The sequence below is a fragment of the Trachypithecus francoisi genome, unplaced genomic scaffold (assembly GCF_009764315.1).
Source record: "Trachypithecus francoisi isolate TF-2019V2 unplaced genomic scaffold, Tfra_2.0 Lachesis_group10, whole genome shotgun sequence".
Taxonomy (NCBI): domain Eukaryota; kingdom Metazoa; phylum Chordata; class Mammalia; order Primates; family Cercopithecidae; genus Trachypithecus; species Trachypithecus francoisi.
Genome location: NW_022681455.1, coordinates 107,952,524 through 107,970,312, shown reverse-complemented (window position 1 = coordinate 107,970,312; position 17,789 = coordinate 107,952,524). Strand labels below are relative to the sequence as shown.

The window sequence follows — 17,789 nt, the reverse complement described above, 5'->3', positions numbered from 1 at the left end:
TGGGAAGCTAGGTGTTGGCCATGCTTCAAGCAATTGGGATCAGGGTCATTACCCCCATTTCACTATGAGGAAACCCATGGTCTTAAATGATTTGCCCCAGGTCAGTGGAGGAGGGGGAGGTGTGAATCACAGAGTACCAGGGGAGTCCCCAGCCTCCACACTGAGCCCCAGGAGTTGCCACCCTATCACATGGCCACATCATGTCACTCAGCCAGCCAGCCAGTCACCCCCTCTAAACAGCACCTGCCGCATTTTAGAAGAAATAAAAATTTGTCTTTATTTAACATGTGGCAATTGGGAAGTACAGTACAACCTTCCCTGTGGCTTGGCGGGGTGTAGTGGGGGCCCTAATTCTTGAGCCAGTCAAGAGACACTTGGGATTTAACCCTCAATTGCAGCACTGAGGCACTGGTGCTGAGAAACAATCCTGAGGGGGACCCCAACCCACCCAGTCACTCCTTAGTTTGCAGAGGCACTATCTGCAGAGTCCTGTGAAAGAATGCAGTGAGGTCTTTCACGAGACTCCCCATCCAGCAGAGTTCTCCAAGCTGCAAGATAGAGTGTTGTGCCAGGAGGGTCTGTTTGGGCTCATGAAGCAGTGGAGAGGCGCAGAGGCTCACTGGGAAACCTTGGCCTCACCGGGCCTGGATTGGGCATCGGCAGTGGGCATGAAGTGGGGGTGGGATCCTTTAGGCCAGGGTCCAGGACAGACTTGGGGGATGGTAATGCTGGGAGTTTTCAGGGAGGAACCAAGGGCTCACAGAGCCTTCTGTGCTGCAGTGGCTGGGCCATAGGTGCACAGGGCTCACCGAGCCACTGCTGGGGAAGGGCCAACGCTCAGGTTTGGGTCCTGGGCTGCGTCCTGTGATGGGGTAGCTCCAGGCTGGCCAGGCTGCAGTGCTCGAGGCAGACAGTGACTGATGAAGAAGGCCTGCAGGAAGCGGCGCCGCAGGCCCTCAGGCAGGTAGTAGTGGATGAAGTACATGAGCCCCAGGCCCTGGCCGGGGTAATAGCGGCGGCGGGGCCGAGCTGCCAGCAGCGCATCTGTGATGGCATCTACAACTGGGCTGAGGTCGGACATGGCCAGGCGTAGCGAGCGCAGGAACTGCCCGTGCAAGTGTTCGATGTAGTCCTTGCCATAGGCCTGCAGCAGCTCTTGAGGCAGGTTGGCCAGCAGCAATTGCTTGCGCTTTTCCCACTGACCCACGTTTCTCACCGACTCTGGGGAAGGAGTGGCAAGGTCAGAGCAGGGTCAGCTAGGGGAGCCAAAGTCAATTAGGACTGTTTAACCGGCGCCAGGTCTCCAGCCAAAACCACACCCCCAACCAAAACCACGACCGTTCATCAAAGTTGACCTGCCCCCATAAGACCATTCCCAGCCCCACTCCCCACCCCTACCCCACTCCCAGCCCTGATTCCCACCTGTCTTGAAGCAGCCAGGCTGGATGATGCTGACCTTGACCCCCCAGGGAAGGAGTTCACAGCTGAATGTGTCCATGAGTAGCGCCACGGCCGCCTTGGAGGTTCCATAGGCCCCCAAGCACGGATATGGCATGTCCCCTGTGGATGGATTGGGAGTGGGGCAGCTCAGCTTTGGCAAGGGGCTCCCTAAGCCCTCCCTCACCCCAGGGAGCTCCTTTTTGCTCCAGTGGGGCAGGCACTCACCCGCTGGGCTGCCCACAGTCACGATGCGGCCCCTTGAGCTGCGCAGCAGGGGCAGGAGGCCCTTGGTCAGCTCGAGCGCGCCAAAGAAATTCACCTCCATGCAGCTACGGAAAGTGGCCACTGGAGACAGCTCCGCATCAGCAACTACTTCATTGTGGCCTGCGTTGTTGACTAGACCCCACAGGCCTGGGGTCACAGAGCAGAGGAGGGAAGCCTCAGGTCAGCCCAGCAGCAAACTTCCAGTCCCCATGTCCTTCCCACTGCCCTGCCATGCCCTTGCCTGGTGGACACTTGCCACTGACCAGTGCTGGTGGTGTGGGCCTTGGTGAACTCTAGCACGCGGCTAATGTCTCCTGGTTTGGTCAGGTCCAGCTGCAGCAGCCTTAGGCGAGGGGAGCAGCAGGTACGCAGCTCGATGGCACCGGGGCTGTTCAACTCCAATACGGTGGCCAGCACCGTGAAGCCCATGGAGTCCAGTTTCTTGGCTGTCTCCTTGCCAAAACCAGAGTCACAGCCTGGCCAGGGCAGGGCAGTCAGTGAACTTCCACTGTGGCCCAGCCCAGCCTGAGACAGCCCCACAATCACCAGGGTCTGGATGGGATCCAGGCCCCTGCAAACCCAAGCCACCAGCAATCAATGACCCTAACTCCTTCCCTAGGCCCATTCCTGGTAGGCTTTGCCCCTCTAGCTGAGCCCTGGGCCCTTACTCTGTGACAGTTGTCATCTGTCTGACTCCCTATGGCTGCCCTACCAATGTGGCTTACAGAAGAGGAAACTAAGGCCTAGTAATGCTAAGTTGCTTCCCAAATCCACATAGGTCAGGTCTGGGATAGTCCCAGGCCCCAATGTGGTTCTGCTTTCTTGATTTCAGGTCACAGCTCACAGGCACAGGCATAGTATTAGTACAGAGCCTCCCTTTCTTTTTCTTTTCTTTTTTTTTTTCTTTTCTTTTTCTTTTTTTTTTTTTGAGACAGGGTCTCGCTCTGTTGCCCAGGCTGGAGTGCAGTGGCATGATCTTGGCTCACTGCAACCTCCCCTCCTGGGCCCAAGCATTCCTTCCTCCTCAGTCTCCTGAGTAGCTGGGACTATAGGCCTGTGTCACCACGCCTGGCTGGTTTTTTTCTTTTCTTTTCTTTCTTTTTTTTGAGACGGAGTCTCGCTCTGTTGCCCAGGCTGGAGTGCAGTGGTATGATCTCAGCTCACTGAAACCTCCACCTCCTGAGTTCAAGCGATTCTCCTGCCTCAGCCTCCTGAGTAGCTGGGATTACAGGTGCACGTCACCATGGGCCTGGCTAATTTTTGTACTTCTAGTAGAGCTGGGGTTTCACCATGTTGGTCAGGCTGGTCTCTAACTCTTGACCTCATGATCTGCCTGCCTCAGCCTCCCAAAGTGCTGGGATTACAGGCGTGAGCCACTGCACCCAGCCTGCCTGGCTGGTTTTTAAATTTTTTTTGCAGAGATGGGAGTCTCACTATGTTGCCGAAGCTAGTTTTGAACTCCTGGGCTCAAGTGATCCTCCCACCTCGGCCTCTCAAAGTGCTGGGATTGAAGATGTGAGCCACTACATCCGGCTTCTCTTCCTTTCTGACTGCCTAGGGCTCTCCTCCCTTAATCTGGACTCTGAAGCAGCCTCATCTCTAGTCCTGTCCCTTCCTGCCCTCTTGAAGCCCTTCTCTACCTAAGCAGCTGAAGGGATCTTTCCAAAAATGACAATATCCCTCTGTGCTGCAAACCTTTCCAAGGCTGCCACAGTCCTCAGAATGAAGCCCAAGCTCCCTGGCTCAGGCCCTGTATAACATGAGCCCCACCTCCCTTCCCAGCCTCAACATGCTCTACTATTTTTTCAGGCTAGAGGCAAGCTGGAGGCAAGCTGGAGGCCCATCCCCACTTTCCCCAGACCCTTGGAATTCCAATCAGTGGCAACACGGCTGTTTTCTGAGCCCCAGACTACTTGCCTCCAGGACAGGGACCGTGCTAGATGAAGAAGAGAACAGACCGACATTTGAATCCCTTCCCACACCCACCAAGTGTGACCAAGGTTAGTTACCACTCTTGGAGGCTTAATTTCTGTCTTTGGTATGCAGAGAGAAGAACCACCAGGCAGAGCCAGTGTAGGGGTCCATAGTACTGATAAGCCCCTGCTGATCCTGGCTCCATGGGCAGCCAGTGAGGGAAGGGGAAAGGCCAGTGAGTGGGGAGGCTTTCTGTTCTGCTCCTGCTCCCACCCTTGGCCCTCAACCCTGCCCCCCAACCCCCATTTTCTGGAATAGAAGCTGCAAAGCAGCTCTGCTTCCCTATTCCTGGACTGCTCAGTACGGTCTCCCCATCTCAGCTCCACTCTCTCTACTGAAAACAGCACTGGGCAGGGGGCTTCGAGCTCCTGCTGAGGAGGGGTACTCCTCAGGCAAGTCTGCCTTGGAGAGGGAGGCAAGCATGCGTGTGTGCATGTGTATGTGTGTGTAGACACACAAATGCATACATGCACTTGCCCAGGTCCCTCTCAGAGCAGACAGGTCCTCCCAAGGGAAACAAACCCCAATTCTGACTTGAGCTGACCATAGGCCTCAGCTCTGTGGTCCCAAGTCACCCACATCTTGCACACCCTCTTGCTCATGTGCACACCCTCAGATACCTGTACATCTAACCTGGCTGGATGTTTTCACAATGGGCTCAATCCCTACCACCCATTGGCGCACATGTGCATATGCGTGCACACAGGCACCTGACCCTCAGCCCAAACCCTAATTCCACAGCTGAGCTCCGGGAGTAGCCTCGGCAAGTGCTTCTCTGGGCATTCTTAGGAGGGGGAGGGGGAGTGGCAGCTCTACTGGGGGCCCAAGACACAGTGCTCTTGGCAGGTGGGGCCGAACCTGGTTACCTACTTGTCTTCCAGCTGAGTGTTGAGAGACAACCCCCAAGTGTTAGGGCCCTGGGAAACTTGGAGGCTTCCTGATGCTTGTACAGGGCAGGTTGGGTGGTCCTCTCTCCCCCAACCCCAGCTTTGCCACCAGAGATCCTGTGAGCCCAAGTTAGAGAAAGCATCCCTCCTCTTACCTCTCTCTCAGGCTCAAAGCCAGAAGCCACAGCAGCAGCACAAAGGCCTGAGGTGAGACCTCAGGAAAGACCACCCAGCTAGGCCACTAGTACCTACGGATGGCCTGGGTCCTGTTGAGGTGGCTCACAAAGAAAGAAAGCAGGAAGGGATCTGCCCTGTCCCCAGAGGCAGAGCCCACAACCTAACCCTACTTCATACCAGGGGTGTCTGTTGACTTTCCTCAAACCCCTGAAATTGGGGTCCGCTGAGGCTTCACACTGCTCCTGGAACCTGGGTCTCTCCTGTCCAGCCCGAACACTTCCCCATCTCTACCATCTTTGCTGGAGTGTGTGGCCCTTGTGCCTCCTTCCCCCCACTCTGCCTCAGCAGTCTGACTTCTTACCTGATTAATGGCCCCTCCCAAGGAAACCACCTCATATCCCCCTCTCCCCACCCCCACAGCCAGACTGGCTGTCCCCTGCAGAGGCCATGTGTACTCCTGCCTTAAGCCTTTGTCCCACATCCTTTCTGTGATCCGAGATCCCTTTCATACTCCACTTATATCCACTCATCCTCCGAGGCCCCACTCAAGGATTTCCTCCTCTGGAAAATTCTCCCAGCCGCATCTGATCACACAGGGCACCTAGTAGACCCAGGTCTCTGAGAAGCCAGGTTGCTGGCTGCCCCAGCCCAGGCGCAATGCAAGGACAAAACCCAGAGCACCTGTCCAAACCCATGGGTGTTGGGGGAGAGACCAGGCTGCCCCTCCCCCCATGCAATGGAGTCAGTGCCCCCTGGCCTTTCTCCCCCTCCCCACTTCCGGCCGGGCCTCCAGCCCCCCCCCTTCCTCCCTCTGGTGACAGATTTATTCCCTGCTTCAGACAAAGGAGATCAGCTACACGGTCAGAGGCACCTGAGCCCAGCTCTCCAAGAGCTCCTTCCTGGGCACAGAGGACCAGGAGGGCTTGGGGGTAGGGTGCTGGGTGCAGGCTCCGAACTACTGCCTCAGCAGTTTGGCAGTGGATGGCTAGACAGAAAGACAGCTGAATGTCCAGCTGCCCCTCATGGTGACCTCAAGCTTTTCTGAACTCCAAGGATCCCAGCCAGTGGGGGATGGGTCGGGTGGGGAAGTTCCCCATCTAAGCTCTTCCCTCTGGCCCCAGGAATGGGAAATGGGGTGTCTCAGGTGGGGATGTCAGGCAGCGTTCAAGGGGTAACGATCCTCCCTTCTCAAAGCCTCCGAAGTCCCCTGAAACTGCTCTCTTGGGGAAGGGAATGGCATAAACTCTCAAACTCCAGGAGGCTCCCTCTTCTGAGCCACCAGTCAGTTTCTTTCTTGAACCTGCCCACTCCCTGTCTCACTTTCCCTCCAACACTCCCTGCAGCAGCAGGTAGTGAACCCGGGCTTGGGACGGTGCCCGGCGCTCCCTACTTGGCTCGCTCCCTGCACCCAGGGGAGGAGAACTCTCCCACTCTTGCGCTGGGGAGCCCGCCTTGGCCGTGCCCATGAGGAGTCAGTCCTGTGAGTGTCTAGTCCCGCCCTCGAGCCTGGAGTCCCCGCGCTCCGCGACCCGCGCACTCACCGGTGATGAGCACCGCGCGAGTGGCCACCGGCAGGCGCTGCGGGCGCGCCAGGCGGGACAACGCGATCCAGCCGGCGGCGGCCAGCACGGCGAGTGCGGCCGGCGGGGGCAGCAGGCGCTGGCACAGCCAGTCGAGCGCGGCCAGCAGCGCCAGCGCCGCCAGCAGCGGGCGGCCCAGACGCAGGTCTGAGCGCAGCAGCTGCAGCAGCGCGCGGGCAGCCACGAGCAGCCAGGCGCCGCCCGACGGCCAAGGCCAGCGCTCCATGGCGGCCCAGCGGGCTGGGGCGGGGCGGGGCGGGGACCGGGCCGGGGATCGGGGAGAAAGAGTCTGGGCCCGGGCGCGGAGTGCAGGGGAACACCGGCCTCGGGCGCGGGAGGGACACAGGCTTTCTCTGCTCGCCCTCGGGCCGAGCTTATAAAGAGCCCCGGGGGCGGGGGAGAGGGCGGGGAGCGGGCGGGGCGGGGGCGGGGCTTTCCTCCACTTCTCTCCCGGCACCCCCTGCAGGGCAGGTGCCCCCCCCCCCCCCCGCCCTGCCCCCTCGACCAGATTCGATTTGGAAAAAGCCGGAACAAAGTCCCAAAGTTGCTGCGCTCGAGGAGCCGCCTGGCTGCAGCACCCACGCGCCCGGGGCTGGCAAGCCGCCGCGCTCAGGTGAGCACATGCCACTCACGCTTGTTCGGGACACCTGAGGACACGCACAACGGGCATCCCAGTGCCCTTTGCTGATCGCACCGCCGCGGCCGCCAAGCCTGCAGGAACACCGCGGTGAACCAGCCAGTGCTCACCTGGTCTCCACTGCCGCTGCCACCAGCGCCCGTACACGCGCCGCACTCCCACGTGGTCCGCGGCGCCAGGTCCCTGGCGCACACACCCTAAGGTGCGCTCACCCCTGAGCAGCTCGCGGCCACAAAACCCGCCTGGGACAGGGGCTAGCGGGGAAGCAGGACGACAGCTCCAGGTTCTTGGAGTCTCTGCCCCATCTTTCCCTTTCCTTCCAGGGCTTAGCCCTGGGGATGCACGACCCCACTTCCTGCCTCACAAATGTATGTGTGTGAGGGTCAGTGGGGGGTGGGGTGTCAGAGGAAGCATCTAGGTCTCCCATTACCTATGGCCCACCCCCGCCAACCCCAACAGTCAGACCAGAGGGGGTCAGTGAAGAAGGCAGCCTCTAGGACAGGGTGTTCCCTGCCTTGCTCCCCTGAACCCCCAGGGGTAAAATAAGTGGTATGAGTGTGGGTGGATTTTTCTGCCTGCCTGTGTGAAGGTCTCCATGGTTGTGTGTGGCCCAGTGGCCCCCCACCCTGCCCACCCCGTGTCTGGCACCCTGTGCCTAGCATCCATGCCAGGGCTCTGCCAGGCACTGGGAGTTGGTGCCAGTACCTGGCTGCAGGCTTGATGCTGAGAGGAGTAGGTGCAGCCCTTGGCAGACGGCTCCTTGCTTCCCGTGGGCCTCCAGGCCATGCTCAGTGCCTCATCCCTGCCCTCCCAAGGTCCTGGGAGGTTGTGGACTCCCTGTCACACCTCCTAGCCCTGTTGCTCATTCTCTCTTAGGTGCCCAGGCTCTGCCAGGGTTTCAGGGCAATGCCTCCTCCAGTGCCCTCTCTGCCACCAGACACAGCCCCCTGGTGGGCCAGGGAAATCTCAGGGGGGTGCTGGGAGCCAGACCCACCTAAAGGGAGAGGCTCTGGGTGGAGGACCAATTTGCCCCAAGTCACTCCTGTGCCTCCACCTATCCATCCTCCTAAGGACGGATGACAGGCAAGCCCTGGCCCTGGGAGGCAGGACTTGAATGAAGAGGGTATGTGTGCCTGACCTTGGGTACACAACCTTGTGTGCCTGTGTTTGTAAGCATTTGTGTCCATGGGACTCTGTGGCTTGTCCAGGCCATTTGGTTGTGTCACTCCCTATGCCGTGACCCTGTGTGTGCAAGTGAGTACGTTTGTGTGTGTTGTGTGTGTTTCTGGTAACTCTCTGTCCTTCATTCTGGGTCATCCTGCCTCTAGAAACTCAGGAAAACATTCCTTTTCCAAAGTCACTGACTCCTGTTGGGGTGAATGTATGGCCCAGGCTCAGGGACAGACACAGCGCTCCTGGCCTGACTTCCTGATTTGAGCTGTAGAGCTTGGATTGGCCAGACCCCCCGGCTTTAGCCACCCCACCAAGAGTCTGGCTGTGGTTTCTCCAGCCTCAGTCCATTGGAGTCTTCCCCTTGGAGTGGGGAAGGGAGTAGAAGCTGAGATGAGGGTCCTGGGGAGCCTTCAAGGTCAAGGCGACACAGATAGAACCAGCACTTGCTAAAGCAGGAGTTGAAGAGTAGGGGGATGGGGCAGGAAGGCAAAATAAGGGCAGAGACAGAAGCAGGGTCCTACACTGTCCTGGGAAGGAACTGCAAAGGCCACGATGGGGAGAGAGACTTGCTGGGAGGCGATGTTGGGATTTGCGTTTAGCTGAAGAGTATAACGTGGTTAGGATGAGGAAGGGGGTGTTTCCAGCTCAGCTTCTGGAACCTCATGCCACCTCAGGCAGAGCCATTAGTCTTACAGGATTTGGGTCTTGGTGGGACTAGACCATCTGCCACATTTTTATGTAAACTCCCCCACCCATTCATCCTACTTCCTAGCCCAGACCTCCTCCTTCCCAGAACCTATGCTCCAACTCCTGTGGCCTCCTCAGCCACTGACCTCTTATCCCTCATTAGGTGGAGACGTTCTAGAAGTACAAGGTGGTTAGGGCAGTCATGGCTGGGAGAAGCTGGCCCAGCCCTGTCTGAGGCCTGGTGCCAAGTTGTGCCTGCCTAGGGGCAGAAAACCAGCTTCTGCTAGAACCAGGAGTCTAGGCTGTCAGGGGCTTCCAGGGAAGTGAAGCGGAGAGGGGCAGTGGGCAGGAGCCTCAACAGATAAAGCAGAGTCTGGCAGGGCAGAGGAATGAAGGGTGACCAGGAGCAGAGCCCCTGAGCCACTCAGCCCCTAAGCCCTCAGCCCACAGACTCCCTTAGTCCTTTGTCCCAGCCTCCACCCCACCTTGGTCAGAAACCTAGTTAACCAAACCCTTAGCACGCCCCAGGCTCTGGAGGACAGAGGGGTGGGCAGGCTGGCTCTGGTCTCCTCCAGCGCAGTCCAGCAGCTCACTGGCACCCTCTGCTGGCCGTGTAGGGAGAGCACGGCTCTGAAGGAGATAAAGACCAGGTAACCCACTGACTGCTGGATTGAGGAGAGGGGAACAGATGTCTAGAGTAGGGAGTACCAAGTGGCAGACTCCAGGAGCCCTCACGCTCTGTCCTCTGACTGTACTTGGGTTCCTGGAGCAGAGCACTCAGCACTGACTTGTCACCTCCTCCTCCCTTTGCAGCTCAGAGGCTGCAGATTTCCAAGGAGCCCCTGCCCTGCACTCTGCTTCACGCCTTCACTCCCACAACGCCTCCTCTTGGCAGAATGGCAGAGGGTCCCTCTTCCTGCCAGTGGCCAGGGTCCTAGACCCCATTGCTCCCTGTCCTCAAAAACAGCAAACTTGTGTTGAGTTCCTACTGTGTGCCAGGCCCTGTGCTGGGCACCACAGATATAGCAACTGATTACTGGCCCTAGCAGCAAGTGTACTGGTGCTAGCCTCACCCATTGGAAACCTCAAGCCCGTATCCCTTTCCACAAGCATCTCTCTTGTGGCTGGGCATGGTGGCTCACGCTTGTAATCCCAGCACTTTGGGAGGCCGAGGCAGGCGGATCACCTAAGGTCAGGAGTTCAAGACCAACCTGGCCAACATGGCGAAACCCCGCCTCTACTAAAAATCCAAAAATTAGCCAGGTGTGGTGACACATGCCTGTAGTCCCAGCTACTCATGAGACTGAGGCAGGAGAATCTCTTGAATCTGGGAGGCAGAGACTGCAGTGAGCTGAGATTATATCACTGTACTTCAGCCTGGGTGACAGAGCAAGACTCTGTTTCAAAAAAAAAAAAAAGCGTCTCTCTTGTGTTTTCTCATGTTTTCAACTGCATTTCTCTAAAGTTGTCCATAATCACCATCACCATTCTCCCCTCCCGACCTTTGCCTGGGACCAGCTCCCCCTCTTAACCCCCTAGTTCCCAAATCCCATAGACCCATCTCTGGCTTCAGCTAATTTGGCCTCTTCAAAGCCTTGGCCCTGCTGGCATCTCTTTCTCCTGCCCCAAGCCCTGTCTCCCTTGGGTGCCTGCAAAGCCATGGCTGCCGGGTTTCCTCCTACCTCACTGCCTCTCCTTCTCAGCCTCCTTCTCCAGCTTCTCTTCCTTGTGGGTGAAGCTGTGGCTGTGGAGGCCTCACTCTTGGCCCTCCCCACACAATGAGCTCATCTTTCTATTCACATGCTGGCGACCTCCCTGCTTGCTTTCTGGCCAAGCCCTCCCTTTTGACCACAGGCCCACATGTCCAGCTGCCCTTGGACACACATAGGCCTCTCAGCCTCAGCATGTCTAACGCTGGTGCTGGCAGTCATCGTGCCCCACCACATCCTCAACCTTCATGCCATGCAATGGCCTCCAAATCTCTTGCTGTGTCCCAAGCCCTGGGTTGGGTGCAGATACCTCATCATAGCCTTTATAGTAGTTGCCATTATCACTATTTTACATTCAAGGGAACTGAGGCTTCCAGAGGCGAAGGGAATTGCTCAAGCTCTCAAGCTCAAGTCCATTTGCATTGGAGTCTTGGACCAGCCCCAAGATTCAAACTCAGGTGTACCTGAAGCCAAAGTCTGGGCTCTTGAGAACTGTGTTAATACGGGGCTGTGTTGGTCACCCGTAGCACCTTAGACTTCATCCTGAGGGCAAAGGAGAGCTTGGAATGGTTTTGAGCAAATGATCCATTTCCCAGGTGGCCAGGAAATGGATCTGGGGAAGAGTGGAGGCTGACTAAATTATTATCACTTTTAAATTTTATTATGATTATTACTTTATTATTATTATTACTTTTAGTTAGCGATGGGGTCTTGCTCTGTTACCCAGGCTGGAGTACAGTGGCACAATCACGGCTCACTGCAGCCTTGAAGTCCTGGGCTCAAGCAATCCTGCCATCTTAGGCCTCCATAGTAGCTGGGACTACAGGTGCTCACCACCACACCTGGCTATTGTTTTTTAAATTTTTTGTAGAGACAGGGGTCTCACTGTGTTGCCCAGGCTGGTCTTGAACTGTTGGCTTCAAGTGATCCTTGAGGCTGGTAGTCTGCATCCAGATGAGGGACAGAGTAGAGGTCTGTTCAAACAAACTGAGCTCGAGGCGCCCCTGAACATGCAAAGGCTGAGCCCCAAGACACGTGGAAGCCTGTGGGCTCCAGCACGTTGCTCCCGTAGTGTGGGAGCCCTGGAGGTTGCCGACCCCCCTCTGAATACCCTAGGCATGAACTGAACTCCCCCTGTCCCCACCATTTTTCAGAGCTATCCCACCTGGGCTGGGCACCTGGAAACCAGGCCCTTCAGTTAAGGAACTGAAGGAAACCTCCCCTCCGGTTACCAGAGAGAGGGGCCAGTAAGACACAGAAAGCCAGGAGCATCACTTGTGTTTTCAGCCTGTGTCTGGCACCCTCCTCCGAACTTCTACTGTCTCCAGGATTAAAGGCAGATGTTTGGGGATTAGGGTCCTTGAGTTTGCGAAACAGAGAGAGTGTGCTCTGCAGGGCTTTCTGGACCAGTCTCAGGGGGAAAGCAAGCCCCAGCTGAGAGCATGTGGAGGGAGAGCTTGATTGACTCTGGATGAAATCCTTCTAGGATCTGTCTTGTATCCTCCAGTGTGACTGTGTGTTTGTGGCATGCCAGTCCTTGTGCTTAGCTTGCTTGGTCTTTATTTTATTTACTATCCTCACATCATCACTATGAAGTAGGTACTATCATTATCCTTATCCTATACATAAGGATAAGGCTACTGACCTTTTACTATTTGCTGCTCAATTAAAAACAAGTCTCCCAATGACGGAATTAAGGCAACTTGATTGTTAAATCTCATTCCAAAGCTTGTCTCCTTACAGCTTCCATCACCCGGATTCAGGCCTTTTCTTGGCAGAACAACTGCAAAAGATACAAAAATTAGTTGCTGTTGGCTGACTGTTTTAATTTATTTGCATATACATAATTCAGCCCCACCCCTGGTGGCTAATACGCCCCCTGGGGAAGCTGTGGCTGTCTTCTGATTGCTGTTGGGGAGGCCTGTGTGTGTTGTTTTTTTTAAATAAACTGAAACCAGATGGAGGGGGGTTTTGTTCACAGCCTTGCCTACAATTTTCTCCAGCGAATTCCTTGAAAAGTCAACCACCTATGAGTGGTGCCTCTGCTCCGTGGAGGTCCCTCACCGCTGGTATGCAAATATCGAGCAGGGTTGATATTTCTCAAAGAAGAAGAAAAAGAGCTTCTTGGCCTGAGGGCTTTCCAGAATGCGGGGTCATCTCCTGGTTGCCCCCAATTTTAGGTCTGTACTTACAGTTATTGTCCTCGCTTTCCTTCCCCTCATGTTGGGAGTGGGCTGGGGTAGGGGAGCCTTGGGCCGGGCTTGAGTCAAATCACTTAGACAAACCACTTGGTATAAAAATGTGAATTCTAGACCCCCACCTATACCCCATTTGCAGCACTGACCTCTGGCATGAGACCCCAACTCTCTAGTTTGTTTAATTTTTGCAGTCAGTGGGGGGGGTTACTCTCCTAAAGGGGCCCGAGCCACTCCTGCTTCCATCCTGGGAAACCAGAAGCTGGAGGTGGTTATCGAAATATTTTTAACCGCCAGCCATGTCCAAGGCTTTGTAATGCCCCGGGAGCCCTCATTAAGCGATTCCTTGTTCAGAGAAATGAGGTGAGTATACCCACTGGTCACCCTGCCAGAGGTTTAGTATTTTTTCTTTGGAATGTGAATTGGGCATTGTCGTAGTGAAGTGTGACCCAGTCCCCAGGCAGGGGAGAGCACTTTTTTCCCAGCTCTGACCTTCATTCCTAGCTCAGAACACGTTTCTTTTGGATCCCAAGCTTTTTCAGATAATTGTGTCAGGTTACATAAGGCTCTGAGATACGAACACTCAAAGGAAATTCCGGTGAGAGCAGGTCTGAGAGGTTCCGGCACATAATTTGCTTTAAAGTATTCGAGGAAAAACTCAGGTGTCTGAGGCCAGCCCATTTTTGAAGTAAAATAAGAGCAGCCAACAACTTTGCATGGATGTGCCATTCCCCATAGAAATGAACGAGCAAAAAGACAGATTTCATATTGAAAGGAAATACCCCTCCCCAGGGAGCCTCTGCAGGGGCAGGAGGGGCCTGGTGGGGGAGATGGGGGAGTCAGTTGCAAGAGAACAGCTTGGACCAGGCTGCCTTTGGAATGGAAATCTTCACCAGCTAGGATCACTTTTTTCCCCCCTTTCTGCATCTTAGGTGACACGTGGTAAATACAATACTTCAGTTTTCCAAGAAACATAAAATAAAAACTGAATTACTGGCAGAGACGCTTAAAAATCTTTGGTTCCTAGGACTCCGCGGGCACATTTTCCACACACCATGATTTTTATTTCATTTGCCTCTGAGGGGCGGCCCTCCAGCAGTTCTGTTGCATAAGGTACTGTTTCCAAACACCTTGTCCCCAACTGGTGACACAGAGTAAGTTTTATCTAGGTCTGAGAAGAGTTCTGGAAGAGTGACATCGTGTTCCAAGTCGCACCGGTTACAATCAACAGTAGGAAGGTTGCCAAAGATCTCACCAAGGAAGCTGAGAGAATATTTTAAATACTAAAGGGCGCTTCTTTCTTAAATCGTGAAGTGGTCGTAAAAACCTCTTAACGGAAGAATATTAATGGAAGGAGAGTGCCTTGAATGCAGCAAATTTTGCAAAAAGCTTTACAAGGGACATGGAAAAAATAGATTTACTATGTTGAAGACATGGGAAAGTCCATTTTTACACAAAAATAATTTGGCTATTTACACAAGGCTGCACAGAATTCCTATAAGTAGCACTATCCTTTTTTATTCTTCATGTGTTTGACACACATTTCTTTCTTTATGATTATTATTTTTAGAGACAGAATCTTGCTTTGTTGCCCAGGCTACAGTGGTGCAGTCACTTATAGGTCACTGTAGCCGCGAACTCCTGGGCTCCAGGGATCCTCCCCTTCTCAGCCTCCTGAGTAGCTTGGACTGCAGGCATGCGTCATCATGCACCGTTATTTTAAAAATTTTTTGTAAAAGATCTTGCTATGTTGCCCAGGCTGGTCTTAAACTCCTGGGCTCAAACAATCCTCCCACCTTGGCCTCCGAAAGTGTTGGGATTACAGCGGGAGGCACCGTACCCGGCCTCAATACACATTTCTTGAGTGCTTAGTGTGTTCTGGGCTCTGTGCTAAGGAAGCAATAGTAAACAATGCAAACATTATTCCTCCCCTGTGGGAGGAATAATAATTCCCTCCTCTTCTGTCTGACTGGAGGGACAGGCCCTTATCAGATCATTACACAATCAAGGAGACCCAGACAGAACGAGAAAGCAGAGTCCCATGATGCTATGGGAGTGATGGCCTCTATTCTGGGGACCAGAGAGGGCTTTCCCAGAGGAAGTAAGTTTCCAGGTAGTGTGAGCTTCAAATGAGAAGGCCGTGGGATAGACAAAGCTGCAGTCAGCCTGAGCCAGGGCACATGCAAGGTCTTGGAGACTGCAGTGGCCACAGTGAGGAGGAGCTTTCTATTCCAATTTCATGGTATATGGAAATACCTCTCCCTAAGGAGCGGGGAGTGTTGTTGAAGGTTGTAAGCAGGAAGTAAAAGAATCAACTTGGTGTGGGTTTTTTAAATTTTGTTTTTGTTCTAAGACAGCCACAAGTTGTAAGGAGAATGGACTGATAGGGGTGGGGACGGGGATAGGGAGGGCCCCAGTTGAAATCAAGAACCAGTCAGGAGGCCAGGGCAAGAGATGCTGGTGGCCATGAAGACAAGTCAAGTGGATGGGCTGAGTCATCCAGGGCCCATCGGAGAGGGTACTGTGACTCAGACGAAGTGGGCCCAGACAGCGAGAGCTGTGGCTGATAATCTCCCACCCAGTCTAATTTAATTAAATTTAATTCCACTCGATGATTTGGACAGCATCGTTTCCTGGTAGAAAGACAAGGATGGTCTGGATGGGAGGCACCCATGATTGATACCCATCGAGCAGTCTTTGGGTACTCTATATGCATGGTCACATTTTCAGGCCTCATCACAGCCCTAGGCAGTAGCTATTGTTACCTCCACTTCACATACAAGCAAATTGAGTTTATTAAAGTTGAAGAATTTCTGGCCAGGTGCAGTGGCTCACACCTGTAATCCCAGCACTTTCGGAGGCTGAGGTGGGTGCATCGCTTGAGGCCAGGAGTTGGAGACCAGCTTGGCCAACATGGTGAAACCCTGTCTCTACTGGAAAAAAAAAGGCAAAACAAAAACAAACAAACAAAAATTAGCCAGGCATGGTGGTGAGCGCCTGTAATCTCAGCTGCTCAGGAGGCCGAGGCAGGAGAATCGCTTGAACCTGGGAGGTGGAGGTTGCAGTGAGCTGAGATTGTGCCACTGCACTCCAGCCGGGGCTACAGAGCAAGATGCTGCCTCAAAAAAAAAAAAAATTATCCAAGGTCACCATCTTATAACTGGCACCATTGAGATTGAACCACTAACCTGCCCTGGGACAGGTGAAGAATGCCCAGAACCCTGGGGTCACACTGGCTCTAATTATGGACGTATCTGTCGGTTCAGGCCCAGGGTGGGATGAGCCAGCTTTGCCCCTGTGGAGTCTCCTCTGGCAGCTCCCAGGAGCCCTGTAAGTAAGTCAGCTCACACGTGTGTATGCATACCTGGAAAACCACAGTTGGCCTTTTTCTCCCTGTGGCCCTGGGCTGTTCTATCCTGGGCAGACCTGCCTTGCGAATCACTGGCTGCAGCTCTGGCTAGGAACAAGTCCTGCCCAAGGGGCTGACTTCTATCAAATGTGTCTCAAGTTTTCATAGAAATTGGCCAGGTTGGGGGAGGGGGTGTTGTTGGGAGGAGCTGGAACAACACAAGGTAAAGAGAACCCTGTGGGAAGAGGCCTGAGGGTGAAAACAGATGTTGCCGGTTCCAGGAGCTGCAGAATTGTCACAGAGGACAGGAAGGAGCGCCACATACCAGAAGCCTGCCCAGCAGGGCATTGGAAGCCACACTTTGTCATTTCAGTTGATCCTAAAGGCAAAAGGGAGCCCTGGAATCTCTTAAGCAAGGTTGATGAGGTGGTGGTTTCACATTAGAAAGATTTCTCTGGCACCTGCCAGGCAACGTGTGGCTTTCCTCAGTCGGTGATGTCCTGCACAATGTCAGCTTCTGGACTGGGGACCACACGAGGATGACAGACTCAGAAAGAGCATGATCAGCTTGAGGTCAGGAATTTGAGACCAGCATGGTCAACCCGGTGAAACCCCAACTCTACTAAAAATACAAAAATTAGCTGGGTGTGGTGGTGCATGCCTGTAATCCCAGCTACTCAGGAGGCCGAGGCAGGAGAATTGCTTGAACCTGGGAGGTGGAGGTTGCAGTGAGCCAAGATTGCGCCATTGCACTCCAGCCTGGGTGACTCTGTCTCAAAAAAACAAATGAACAAACAAACAAACAAACCAAAAAGCATGATCAAACTGCCTGTGCTTTTCAAAAGCGGATTTGGGGTGAGAGAGTCATCTTCTCACAGAGCCTGGCCTGGAGTCACGCACAAAGACGTCAAGGGAGGCCAGGCGCCATGGTTCATGCCTGTAATCCCAGGATTTTGGGAGGCTGAGGCGGGTGGATGGCTTGAGCTCAGGAGTTGGAGATAAGCCCGGGCAACATAGCAAGACCCTGTCTGTACCAAAAGTACAAGCAAACAAACAAACAAAAACGAGCTGGGTTGATGGTGTATGTCTGTAGTCCCCAGCTACTCAGGAGGCTGAGGTGGGAGGATTGTTTGAGCTCAGGAGGCGGAGGCTGCAGTGAGCCAAGATTGCGCCATTGCACTCCAGCCTGGTGACTCTGTCTCAAAAAAACAAATGAACAAACAAACAAACAAACCAAAAAGCATGATCAAACTGCCTGTGCTTTTCAAAAGCGGATTTGGGGTGAGAGAGTCATCTTCTCACAGAGCCTGGCCTGGAGTCACGCACAAAGACGTCAAGGGAGGCCAGGCGCCATGGTTCATGCCTGTAATCCCAGGATTTTGGGAGGCTGAGGCGGGTGGATGGCTTGAGCTCAGGAGTTGGAGATAAGCCCGGGCAACATAGCAAGACCCTGTCTGTACCAAAAGTACAAGCAAACAAACAAACAAACAAAAACGAGCTGGGTTGATGGTGTATGTCTGTAGTCCCCAGCTACTCAGGAGGCTGAGGTGGGAGGATTGTTTGAGCTCAGGAGGCGGAGGCTGCAGTGAGCCAAGATCACAGCACTGTGTTCTAGGCTGGGTGATAGAGAGAGAACTCATCCGCCCATACCCCCAACCCCACTCCCCCGCTCAAAAAAAAAAAGATGTCAAAGGAATCTGAGCTGTCACTCGGATTT

The 17,789-nt window shown here is 54.3% G+C and overlaps 1 protein-coding gene across 1 annotated transcript; it reads right to left on the bottom strand.

Annotated features, from left to right (window-relative positions):
* Positions 1-251: 251 nt before the first annotated feature.
* Positions 252-6,672, bottom strand: HSD11B2 (hydroxysteroid 11-beta dehydrogenase 2). Its single transcript, XM_033218785.1, has 5 exons — positions 6,284-6,672; positions 1,968-2,180; positions 1,666-1,851; positions 1,423-1,560; positions 252-1,221 (listed from the first exon to the last, which is right to left on the bottom strand). The coding sequence occupies exons 1-5, from the start codon at positions 6,546-6,548 to the stop codon at positions 806-808; spliced, it is 1,218 nt and encodes a 405-aa protein (XP_033074676.1). The 5' UTR covers positions 6,549-6,672; the 3' UTR covers positions 252-805.
* Positions 6,673-17,789: the final 11,117 nt, after the last annotated feature.

Excerpts from the sequence above, each read along its gene's own strand:
- HSD11B2 (XM_033218785.1), bottom strand. The coding sequence starts at position 6,548 with ATGGAGCGCTGGCCTTGGCCGTCGGGCGGCGCCTGGCTGCTCGTGGCT. Across the intron at positions 2,181-6,283 it reads TCGCGCGGTGCTCATCACCG|GCTGTGACTCTGGTTTTGGC; the intron begins GTGAGTGCGCGG and ends TGCCCTGGCCAG. Across the intron at positions 1,222-1,422 it reads GCCTGGCTGCTTCAAGACAG|AGTCGGTGAGAAACGTGGGT; the intron begins GTGGGAATCAGG and ends CTCCTTCCCCAG.